The 13203-nt window shown below is 36.5% G+C and overlaps 1 protein-coding gene and 1 long non-coding RNA gene across 2 annotated transcripts in view; one reads left to right on the top strand and one right to left on the bottom strand.

Moving 5' to 3' along the window:
- Positions 1–1694, top strand: part of LOC138899474 (uncharacterized) — a 77089-nt gene extending 75395 nt beyond the window's left edge. The window contains exon 3 of the long non-coding RNA XR_011411140.1: positions 1381–1694. This is a non-coding gene — a long non-coding RNA (uncharacterized lncRNA). The remainder of the gene's footprint in view (positions 1–1380) is intronic.
- A 1014-nt stretch (positions 1695–2708) lies between these two features.
- Positions 2709–3536, bottom strand: LOC104108301 (auxin-induced protein 15A-like). The gene has a single exon (XM_009617300.4). The coding sequence runs from the start codon at positions 3326–3328 to the stop codon at positions 3080–3082; it is 249 nt and encodes an 82-aa protein (XP_009615595.1). The 5' UTR covers positions 3329–3536; the 3' UTR covers positions 2709–3079.
- Between the last annotated feature and the right edge of the window lie 9667 nt (positions 3537–13203).

Genomic DNA, 13203 nt, shown 5'->3' with positions numbered 1-13203 from the left:
TACGCAAAAGTCAAACTTGGTCAACTCTCTAACTCAAAGCTTCTAACATGAGAATCCCTCTTCCGAATCGATCCCGAATCATCTGAAAACCAAAACCAACTATTCAAACAAGTCCTAATACGTCATATTAAGCTACTCAAAGACTTCAAACAGCTGAACGGAATGCAAATGCTCAAAACGACCGGTCGGGTCGTTACATGAATGCTCAGTGAAAGCAATTTGGTCATATGACTCGAGAATCAAATTTAAACAGTTTAAAAAGAATCAAATTTAAACTGGCTTCTACAGAAAAAAAGAATCAAATTTAAACAGTTTACATAAAGAAAACAGAACCAACAACAAACATTAAGCTAAGTAATTGATTTAAGCAAGTTCATGACAATTCAAAAATAAACAAAAGTTTTAAATATTTGGTCGTAGCATTGGTGGTTTAATGATTCTAGCGGTAAACTGAAGAGCAACTCTCAAGACGCATTGGCTTGTCATCAGCATAGAAATGAAAGGTGATGCCAATGATTTCCTATATATATAAGCTTGGGGAAAACGAAATTCAAAAAATTCAAAAGAACAACTGAATTACTGAAGTGCCCTTTGAGCAGCTAACTTACTGGTTCAACATTGTCATATATTTCAAACAACAAATTTGCAGAAAGAAATAAGTATCAGTTTCCGAGTCATGAACTTTTGGAATAACACATGTATGAATCTGCTAACCTAATTCAAATGCAAAGATTCCAGTGAAAGAACATAAAGCAGTTGAAAGAGAGAAACTTAAACCATTGTCCATCAGGTTAAAGTCATGAGACTTTCTATAGTAATCCTAACTTGGAAAATACAAGATCAACGAAATAATCTGCTATATAACCAGTTAAAATACACTCATAGTGTAAAAGTTATTTGTAGTGTCAACACTATATCCTAGAAACGTGTAGAAGCTGAATTATGCAGAATTTCAAGATAAATTTCGTTTGGACACATTAAGTGAGAAAAATGGATGTGGTATATGTATTCTTTGAATTAGTCTTTGCGAGTCAAAAGAACCAATGTTTGTGGTGCTATGCCTCATTGAGATCCTAACTAATCAACTGTACAAGAGCCGATCTCCTAATATGATATACAAAATTGTGAGACCTAAAAAAAAGATCTCAACTATATTCTTAAATCCTAAACTGAGAAGTGATTCCAATGAAGATGTCCTCTGAGCAGGGAATTGTGACACCACCCATAGGATGATTGAAGCCAAATTCTTCCTCAGCTTGACTAAGCAAATCTTGAAATAAAGGCTGGCTTAAATATGCTATGGGAATTACAAATCTCTTCCTCTGCTTCTCCCCAACATAAACAGCAAAATAGCCCTTGGGAACATCAAGGGATGTTGAGGACTTCTTGATTATACGAGGAACACGGATAGCCATGATTTTTTCTTTAAGATGAGCAAACGATGAAAAGAAGAAATACTAATATTCTGAAAGCTTTGAGTAGTTTTCTAGTTTTGTGGAGAGCTGTGGTGGTGTAAAACTTCTCAAAACATGTTTATATAAGCAAATGGAAAGTCGTAAAAGATCATGATTTTGTGGTGTAGAGCCATTTGGATTGGGCATCAGTGAAAGACAATGACATACCAATAACCACATGGTCCTGCCTTCCAACTAATTGACATGATTAATTACTTTAGCTCATATAATTTCAAGAACAATAGGTCCTACACCTTTTCTTATAGAATCAAATGCATACGAATGTATGGTCCCTTATGATGATTTGTGTCTGGAACACTATCCATTAGGACAAAAACATACCCCATATACAAACTTTGTGTCAATTTAAGTAAGAACTACTCCTATAAGAGAAAACAAGTGAATTATATCTCAAATTTCAGTGGTGAAGAGGCATTTGTTGCACTGTTGATTGACAATAGCAGATGAAGTATCACATGGTTTTGCCGTCCAACTGATTGTCAAGTATTTATGATTTTAGGCCATTGTGACTGATGATCAGTAGGCCCGAGTATTTTTATGACATGATAGAAAACACAGGATCTTTAGAAATCAAATTGATAACAACGGATGATTGTCCTGTAATTATTCAGGTCCGTACCACTTGTTTTGCAATTAGAAATAAATTTACTGCAATGTCTGACAACTTGTTTGGTCCCTCATGCTAAGGTCATTATATAGGATCAACTTTCCTGATTAGGATTACCGGAGTTATTTCAGCAAATTTTCCAAACAATAGAGGGCAGAAATGTTTACTCACTATTAACCTGTCCCCATGTCTATAGTTTCCGAATTTCCATTGTGAGTACAGATGTTATATCTTAGAGTTAATTAAGTTACATTTGTTTCAATCAGCAGCGGATATGTTGAAGATCTTGAATCAAATACGAACAAACAAAACCGATCAACAAGCTCAGATCTGGATCAGGGGTAAGATTATTGGGACACATGAAAAGCTTAAAATTATAACAACTCTTGAACCAATGATAATGTAGGATAGCTTCATTTAAGAAAACAGACTCATCCATTCTGTGTTCTTGCCATAAATAGGATTAACAACAGAAATCAAACAGTAAACTAAAAATGAATACCACATATTCGGAGAGTGTTATCAAGTAAGCAGGGAGCTTAGCTTGAAAGAAAAAGATGTTTTCACATTCCTAAGCTACACAGGTAATTGGAAAGCCAAATGGTAAACATGGTAGCTCTTATCACATCTTCAAAATATTTTTCTATTGCATTCAGGTGCACTTACAAAACCAAGAAAGTTGAGCAAGAATTATTATATTGCAATAAATTATTCCATCAATATATGGAATTGATTCGAACCATAGAAGTAAAAAAGTTCATTACTTCAATTTCTATTGAAGTAGAAAAATGTGTCCTTAGTCATGAGAATAGAGGAATAACATCCATTCAATATGGAGCTAAATTCATTAGTCTACCTAGTCAGAGGGTGGTAACACTCCTCATTCTAACTTCAAATTACTGTTTCTTCTAACTCCTGAACTGTACACTCAGGAAACCCTACTTTACAGCTTTACAAAATTGTGTAAGCAAAACCTGTTGACTGGTTAATTTCCTTCTCACTTCCTCAAGCGAGAAGTAAGATCAGTGAAGACATCCACGCTACAGGGAATTGTGACACCACCCATAGGATGATCAAAGCCAAATTCTTCCTCAGCTTGACTAAGCAAGTCTTGAAATAAAGGTTGACTCAAGAACGATACGGGGATTAGAAATCTCTTCTTTTGCTTCTCCCCAACATACACAGCAAAATGGCCTTTTGGAACATCTCCACTTGTGGAAGACTTCTTGATTATACGAATAGCCATGATCTTTTAGTTTTAATGTATAAGAGCAAAGAAGTAAAAGAAGAACTACTAAAGCAGAAAAATAATCTTTGAATGTTTTAAACTGAGAGCTGTGGTAGTAGTCACTCTTTGAATGTGTTTATATAGGCCAAATGGCAACTCAGAGAATCCTATTGATGGTAAAGAGTTATTTCGTGGGCACCCACGGAATACAATAGCATCTGAAGTAACATGGTTTTGCCTTCCAACTAATTTTCAATTTAGTCTATTTAAGATCAAGACATCAGGCCCTGCCTTTTCCCTGAAGTTGGAACATAGCATGCCTCACAACCAAATTGCTAAAGAAAGATGTATCCTAGAGTGACTATTCATGTCTAAATATACACCTAGACATTTCTTGTCATTAACATGGTTTTCTGGTAAGAATTTATTCAAATAAAATGGAATATCCATCACTAGAACCAATAGAACAAAGGAAAGAGGGATGTTCCAGCTTTCCAGGTGCTGTCTAGCTTGGTCCTGAACTTAATCCAAAATATTTGGCTACTCTTACCTCATCTATTAAGAATGTCACAATTTTGTATATGGATAGTAAGAATTAGTGAAATACAATGACATACCAATAACCACATGGTCCTGCCTTCCAACTAATTGACATGATTAATTACTTTAGCTCATAGAAGTTCAAGAACAATACGTCCTACCATTTTCTTATGCATGGAACAAATACAAAGGATCTAATAGAATCAAATGCATAAGAATGGGTGGTCCCTTATGATGATTTGTGTCGAAAACACTATCCATTAGTACTAAAACATACCCCATATACAAACTTTGCGTCCATCTATGTCAGTACTATAAGAGAAACAAGCCAACCAGACTTAAAATTTCACTGGTGAAGAGGCATTTGTTACGCTGTTGATAGACAATAGCAGATGAAGAATCACATGGTTTTGCTATCCAACTCATTGTCAAGTATTTATGATTTTAGGCCATTGTGCCTGAAGATCAGTAGGCACCATTGTTTTTATGACATGATAGAAAAAACAGGATTTTTGGAAATCAAATTGATAACAACGGGTGATTGTCCTGTAATTATTCAGGTCCAGACCACTTGGTCTGCAATAAGAAATAAATTTACTGCAATATTTGACAACTTGTTTGGTCCCTCATGCTAAGTCATTATGTAAAATCAACTTTCCTGGTTAGAATTACCTGAGTTATTTCAGCAAATTCTCCACACAGTAGAGGGCAGAAATGTTTACTCACTATTAACCTGTATCTGTTTCAATCAGCAGCAGAAATGTTGAAGATCTTGAATCAAATACGGACAAAGAAAACCAATCAACAAGCTCAGATCTTCATCTGGGGTAAGGTTATTGGGACACAAAAACTTAAAATTAGAACAGCTCTTGAACCAATGATAATGTATTGACCACTCCAGGTATAGGATAGCTTCATTTAAGAAAACAGACTCATCCATTCTGTATTCTTGTCATTAATAGGATTAACAAGAGAAATCAAACAGTAAACTAAGTATGAATACGACATATTCGGTAAGTGCTAACCATTAAGCAGGGAGCTTTGCTTGAAAGAAAAAGATGTTTTCACACTCCTAAGCTACACAGCTAATTGGAAAGCCAAATGGTAAACATGGTAGCTCTTATCACACCTTCAAAATATTTTTTCTATTGCATTCGGGTGCATTTACAAAACCAAGAAAGTTGACCAAGAATTTAAATTGCAATGAATTATTCCATTAATATATGGAATTGATTGGAACCATAGAAGTACAAAGGTTCATTACTTCAATTTCTTTTGAAGTAGAAAAATGTGTCCTTAGTCATGAGAATAAAGTAATGGCATCCATTCAATATGGAGCTAAATTCATTAGTCTACCTAGTCAGAGAATGGTATCTCTCCTCATTCTAACATCAAATTACCGTTTCTTCTAACTGTACACTCTGGAGATCCTACTTTACAAAATTAAGTAGCATAATCTGGTGACTGGTTGATTTCCTTCTCACTTCCTCAAGCGAGACGTGAGATCAACGAACACATCCTCACTGAAAGGAATTGTCAAACCACCCATAGGATGGTCAAAGCCAAACTCTTCCTCAACTTGACTAAGCAAGTCTTGAAATAAAGGTTGGTTCAAGAATGCTACGGGGATCACAAACCTCCTCTTTCGCTTCTCCCCAACATAAACAGCAAAATGGCCCTTTGGAACATCTCCAGCTTTGGAAGACTTCTTGATTATACGAGGCATACGAATAGCCATGATCTTTTCGTTTTAATGTATTAGAGCAAAGAAGGAAAAGAAGAACTACTAAAGACCTCAAAAGCAGAAAAATAATCTTTGAATGTTTTAAACTGAGAGCTGTGGTAGTAGTCATTCTTTGAATGTGTTTATATAGGCCAAATGGCAACTCAGAGAATCCTATCAATAGTAAAGAGTTATTTTGTGGGCACCAAGGGAAGACAATAGCTCCTAAAGTAACCTGGTTTTGCCTTCCAACTAATTTTCAAAGTATTCATATCTTTAGTCCATTTAAGATCAAGACATCAGGCCCTACCTTTTGTCTGAAGTTGGAACATAGCATGCCTGAGAACCAAATTGCTAAAGAAAGATGTATCCTAGAGTTCTAACTATACACATAGACATTTCTTGTCATTAACATGGTTTTCGAGTAAGAATTTATTCAAATAAAATGGAATAGACATCACCGGAACCAATAGAACAAAGGCAAGTGGGATGTTCCAGCTTTCCAGGTGCTGTCTAGCTTGGTCCTGAACTTAATCCAGAATATTTGGCTACTCTTATCTCATCTATTAAGAATGTCACAATTTTGTATATGGATAATATAGGAGTATTATTTTGTATAGTGGTTTAGGAACTCTTTCCTAAGATTATAACAAACAAAACACCTGATCTGAGGTATGCTTAAAAGAACCAACATCTGATGTACATCTCATGTACTGACATACAAATTTGATTAATTCTGGGAATTCAATTATGTGTTAGGCTTTGGGCAACAAACTTATATAGCAAGATTTAAAAAATTGAAAGAGGATAAAGGTGAACTTTAGCTCCTGAATAGTAAAGATAAAGAAAAAAGAAACAAAAAAGGCGCTTCTAATTGCTTGGTCTAGTTACTCTTCAATTATAAAAAACTCTACCGTGCAACATGCAATTGAGGTATTTAGATTTTATACATTGAAGTATCTAAAACACAAAAACTTATGGACGGAAAATATCTACAGATATAATTTGTTATCCTCATATCATAAGTTGTTCTAATCTGATGATTTATTTAATTTCACGATCAGAATTATCCAAGCTTTCAGCTGTTCGGTAGAAATTATAATAAATCAAGCCAGAGATTTATTTTGAAAAGACCAGAAAATAAAAATATCTAATGGAGTGTGATCTATTGATGTCACTTATTTGATAGTTTGAAATTTCTGCTACAAATATTAAGTTTTCTTTGTTGTCATTGCCAAAACATTTCAGTGTTCAGGATAAGGCCACAGATGAGGTGACTCCTTTAGAGCTAATTATAAAAGACTTTTAGAACTTTAGAAGCTCCAATTCCCATGTTATGGAGAAACTGGAGTCTTGAAAAAAAAAATATCCAACAAGAATACTGAAAATCCAATTGGCTAAAGAATGTATATGAACAGATTTCATTTGCTAATGAATGTGCTGTATGTCTTTTTGACATCAGCTACTGAAAATTACTTTCAAAATTGGGATGTACTGTTGCAGCTGACAGTAGCCCCCTCTATCTAATTTTCAGTAATATGGTATAAATGATGTGTCTTTCCTAATTCCTTTAATGTACAAACTGAAAATCCTATTCTTTACAAAACTGTGAAAGGAAAAGCCTCATATCCTACTCAAGTGAGAAGTAAGATCAATGAAGACATCCTCACTGCAGGGAACTGTGAGACCACCCATTGAATGATCAAAGCCAAATTCTTCTTCAGCTTGACTAAGCAAGTCTTGAAATAAAGGTTGACTCAAGAACGATACGGGGATTACAAATTTCTTCTTCTGCTTCTCCCCAACATAAACAGCAAAATGACCCTTCGGAACATCTCCAGCTTTAGAAGACTTCTTTATTATACGAGGCATACGGATAGCCATGGTCGTTTAGTTCAATACAGAATGAGCAAATAAAGAAGGGAAGAATTAGTAACGACCCTGAAAGCAGAGAAAAGCTTTGTATGATTTCAAGTTTGTTGAGTGCTGTTATTGTAACCCTTCTTTATATAGGCCAATGACAAGTTATAAAATCCTACTTATGTGCATAGGCATTCTGTGGACACCAGCTAAAGACAATAGCACTTGAAGTATCACATGGTTTTGTCTTCCAACTCATTGTCATACTATTTACACATTGAGACTAGTCCAAAAGCAGAAGGTCCCACTGATGTTCACAACAAAGAACATATGGAAACCTCATCTTCTTGAAAATTGGTTTAGTTAGGGACCACCTCTAGCCATTTCTTCTTGATGTTAAATCAACAAGTTGTAGTCAGAATTCAAATGATTGTAACTGTACCCTTACAAATGGTTTTGCATTGTTAAGAAATTCAGAGCAATGTTCTTCACAGGAATTTCATCGAACAACATGGCGGCACTCTAGGTAAACAATGACTTAGCATACAAATCAATCAAAGCAGATCACACATACACGCTTAAAAGCAAACCAGAATATTCATGTAAAAGGGCGGGAATCACTTGGCCCAAAGTTGACATTTCGAACACCATTTGAATGCACGGAAGAGAAGTGATGGAGAGCAAGAGCATGGAACTTATTTTGGCAAAAATGGAGGAAAACAATGGTTTATAAAAGTAAAGGGATTTTTTGGGCTAAGGATCTTGAAGAAGCTGATTAGCGTCGTAAGGTTGTTGTTAGGAATTGCTCATGTTTTTGTTTTAAGTATAACCATTTGGTACCCCGAACTCACTGGTTCATTCGGCATAGAGCCCCTCAGAGGGAAAGCTCTTTTTATTAGGTGTCGAACCCTAATCTATTGATGAAAAACATGTATGAACAGCCGGAGTAAATAGCTATTATCACTTGGATAATTACGGATTTTAATCGAAAATAAAATTGATATTTATCTCTTAAAGTGTATAGAGAAAAAAGCTTTCAAGTGAGAGCAAACACCGATTGTGTGACTCAAATAATATCCGTAGTTCGTGTGGGCGAATTACTCTTAGGAAAACTGTATAGTAAAAACTATAGTATAAGACCCATTTTTATAGTCACAGATTTTTGGGTTTAAAATCTTTTTCTAAACCAGTTGGGTCTTCCTTTTCCATCAAGAAATAAAATTTCATTTAATTCTTAATTATCCAGGCACAACAAGGACCATAATATTTAATTAAAGAGGCTTCTTATTATGGACTTAATTCGAAATATTCGAATTAATACTACCATAATAAATTACGAATTATTCCACTAAAAATTTGTAACTGTACTCCTCAGTTCAATTTCGAAATTCTTCCATTAAACCTTATTTAACTCCCCATGTTAAGATTTAGATACTGATCAAATAAATTAAATTACTGACAATTTAATTCATTGATTATTTTCTTTAGACTTTCGTTTAACTTATTTCATGTGACAGATACAAATACATGAAAACTTATAAGCTTTCATAAAGGTGTATCATCAATGTCAACACCGAGACATAGATTTCATCAACTAACTATTACTTCGCCAATATATATTATCATTGTCCAATTTACCAGGCATATTGACCCACAAAAGAATCTCGCATTTTGATAAATCAAAATAATAAATAATATACACAACTAATAATAATTATATCAAGATTAAGAGTATAAGTACGTTTAGTGGCTAGAGAAATTATTTTATTAAGTTAGTATAAAATACTTATCTCTACTTGGTCCGTTCAATACATACAAAATGTACTAGCACAAGAAGTCGAAATTAAACCATTCCCATAATCAAGATAAATTAAATTTAATCGTGTGCTACAATCATTCCTGATGGTTTGTCCAATTCCATCATTAGATTGTGAACATGATCTTTATACTTATAAGAACCGATGATTTAATCTTCCGCGTATAAGCTAAACTCTATACACTAAATCATCTACTATATAAGTAAAGGACACAGATGAATATATGATCTATTTAAAACTTTATTAAAATTGAATAAACAATTATTCCATAATAAATGCTATATTCAAACCAAATCCATAGTTAATAGTATATATCACAACAATCTTCCACTTAGACTTTTAACCATGATAACTATTAGAATATACTATATCTAAATGCATGGTTAATAGTATATGCCCAAACACATATTACCTCTCATTAAATATTCAGAAATCCCACCGCAACTTTTGGTGGTGAAGTTGTACATGTAGGTATGAGTTTAGACGCCCTTACATGTTAATATGGTTGCATTTGCAGACCGTATAGGGTGAAATATGATATGACACGTGGTCATCTAAAGGAAAGACACGTGAAACCCTAGACGGGGATGGCCAAAGACCGAACGCAGTCATTCTGCTTGTCACCGGAAAGGATAACGTTCATAAAGGTATATTAAATACTATGCGCCCGGTAGCATTTAATGAGGAATATTCTGCAGCATTAAGAGCGGCGGCCTGTTACAGAGAATTTTGGCATTTATATTCACCGTTACATCTTCATCAATGACCCTCATAATTGACATTAAAGGAGGGCACGATTCTAGGACCTTCTTCCCTAGATACAACTATAAATAGTGAGCCCAGTTATCATTGTAAAGGACGCGAATTTTTTGGCAAAACTTACACTACATTCTATACAAAACTTAATGCAATCTTACTTTTTCGTCTTTTGATCTCATCATTGTTGTGCCCGAAAAGTTTATTCCCGGAACTGTCATTTCTGCTATTTCATCTATATTTTAAGACTAAGTATTGTACATTTCTTCAATTATTATATTATTTTCTGATCAAATTAGTTCACTTATCTAGAAACCACGTATAAATTTAATTATACCGTTTTAGGGGTAAACAGCTTGGCGCCCACCGTGGGGCCTAGACAGTCGTGCAATTAAATTGATCCCTGCCTTTTTACTAACGTGGTTTGATTATTTTGTCTTAGAAAAATTCACAAAAAAAGCAGATAACACTGTTAACAACACACATAACCATGAAATTCGGGGGGATCAGCCTCATTTCGAGGATTCAATCAGTGACACCCGCAATGAGGGGAATGACGTCACGCCAGTGCATGACAGACAGAACCCTCGACAGGTTCGGGAGACAACTCCCGATGATGCTGACGAGGAGCATGTCGTGGATGCGGCGAGGGTCCTGCAAGAGCAACATGCGATCATTCTAAGCCATCTCACGCAACAGGATAAGCTTATGACGGAGCTGAAGTAGGCGCTATCGGGGGCTTCGAATAATGCAAACAGACGAGATCCAATTCCCCCCGGTGTTCCCGCAAACCAAATAACGCAGAGAGTCGACAACAATACTCCCAGGGGTGAAGTTGGCTCCGACGGGGCTAAGGGGAGCAGATCCGATCTCAACAACGAGAACGACCCGTTCAAGAATGAACTTTTATGGTTTATGAGGGAAGTAAACGACCGCATAGACCAAATCCCGGGTGCCCCACCAGTATTGAAAGGCCCGAACTCGAAGAAGTATACTCAATTGACGTACAAGCTGAATGCGGCACCAGAACTAATCCCAAAGCGGTTCAAAATGCCTGAAGTGCCAAAGTATGGCGGGACTTCAGACCCACAGGATCATATTACCACCTACACAACAGCGGTAAAAGAAAATGATTTAGCTCCTCACGAAATTGAATCTGTGTTGCTAAAGAAATTTGGAGAAACTTTCACGATGGGAGCTCTAACGTAGTATTCATTATTACCCGAGCATTCCATAGATTTCTTTGAGATGCTCGTAGATTATTTCATCAAAGCTCATGTCGGGGCCAGAAAAGTACAAGCCCGGAAAGCCGACATATTCAGGGTCGCACATAGAGAATTTGAAATATTACGAGAGTTCGTTACCCGATTCCAGAAGGAAAGAATATTACTGTTGGCTATTCTGGATGAATGGGCAACTGAAGCATTCACCAAAGGACTGAAATTGAGAAGCTCAGACGCTTCCCGGAAGCTGAAGGAGAGCCTGCTTGAGTTTCAAGCAATAACTTAGGCAGATGTCCACAACCGGTACGAGTCAAAGATAAGGATCGAAGATGACCAGGTCGGTTCTACATCATCGGCCAAAGGACGAGATAAGAGTAGATAAAAATCAAAGGATGACTACGATGCGGACAGACGGATTTCGAGGAGCCGGTTTTTGCCTTACGAGCGGACCGAAGGCAGTGGCAGAAACTTCCGTGCAGCAAATAATTCACCGTTGACATAGGGAACGATCGTGATTGAAACAATAGATCACTTCAGGATAAAGAGACGTCGGGGTCTCGGGATCCTTCTTACCCCAAGTTATCGGAATATAACTTCAACGCCAGTATAGTAGAGTTGGTGTCAGCCATGAGAAACATTAAAGAGGCACGATTCTCGAGACTTATGAGATCTGATTCTAGCCAGAGGGATCCCAACTTATGGTGTGAATACCATGAGACGAACGACCACCGAATAGGGGATTACCGACACCTCTGGGAAGAGGTGGCAACACTATTGAAAAATAGTCACCTCAGAGATTTCTTGAGTGACCGAGCTAAGAACAATTATGGTCGTAACAGAGACAACGCAGAACCTTCAAAAGCAGGAGAAGAACCCACATGCCAAACGATCAATATGATCTTCTGAGGGAATGAGATTAACGGGGTTACCTTTTCGACAGCAAAGAAGACGAAAGTATCAATAACTCATAGTAAAAGACTCCGGGAAGACGATATCATTTTCACGGAGAAGGACGCAGACGGATTGCTATTACTACACAACGATGCACTGATAATTTCTTTAAATGTGTTGGATTTTAAGATTAAACGTGTTCTAGTGGATCCAGAAAGTTCGGCTAATATCATACAATGGAGAGTACTGGAGCAAGTTGCATTGTTCGAAGAATTCCTAGAAAGAAAATTCCATTTGGGGAAATGAGTGCACCCGGAGCTCAGGTTTGGTTTTATTAAATTCCTTAAATTTAGTGCTGATTGTTTGCATGTTCGCACCAGGATATGACATGTATCCCGGTGGAAGTAGCCGTGCACAGGCTGAGTTTGGATCCCAACGCACCTCCGGTAAGACAAAAGAAACACCCTATTGCCGAGGCCAGGAATAAATTCGTCAAAGAAGAGGTAACCCGCTTGCTTAATATCGGTTCGATCCGAGAGGTAAGATATCCGGACTGGCTAGCGAATGTAGTAGTAGTTTCTAAGAAGAATAATAAATTTCGCATGTGTGTAGACTATAAAGACCTTAATAAGGCATGCCCGAAAGACTCGTTCCCACTGCCAAATATCAATCAAATGATTGATGCCACGACTGGGCATGAGTTAATGAGTTTCCTCGATGCTTATTTCGGGGTACAACCAAATCAAGATGAACCCGGAAGATCAGGAAAAAACTTCGTTTATAACAAGGTACATATTGTTACAATGTGATGCCCTTCGGGTTGAAAAACGCTGGAGTCACTTATCAGTGGCTCGTAAATAAGATGTTTGAAAAGAAAATAGGAAAGACTGTGAAAGTTTATATATACGATATGCTCGTTAAGTATTTGAATACAGGTGACCACATTAAGTATTTGCAAGAAACATTTGACATCCTGAGGAAGCACAACATGAAACTTAATCCCGAGAAGTGCGCGTTCAGGGTTAGTTCTGGTAAGTTTCTATATTTATGGTCTCACAAAGGGGAATTGAGGTAAAACCCGAC

This window comes from Nicotiana tomentosiformis, chromosome 1 (assembly GCF_000390325.3).
Source record: "Nicotiana tomentosiformis chromosome 1, ASM39032v3, whole genome shotgun sequence".
Lineage (NCBI taxonomy): Eukaryota > Viridiplantae > Streptophyta > Magnoliopsida > Solanales > Solanaceae > Nicotiana > Nicotiana tomentosiformis.
Note: the sequence above shows the minus strand (reverse complement) of the source record. Positions and strands in the feature narration are given on the sequence as shown.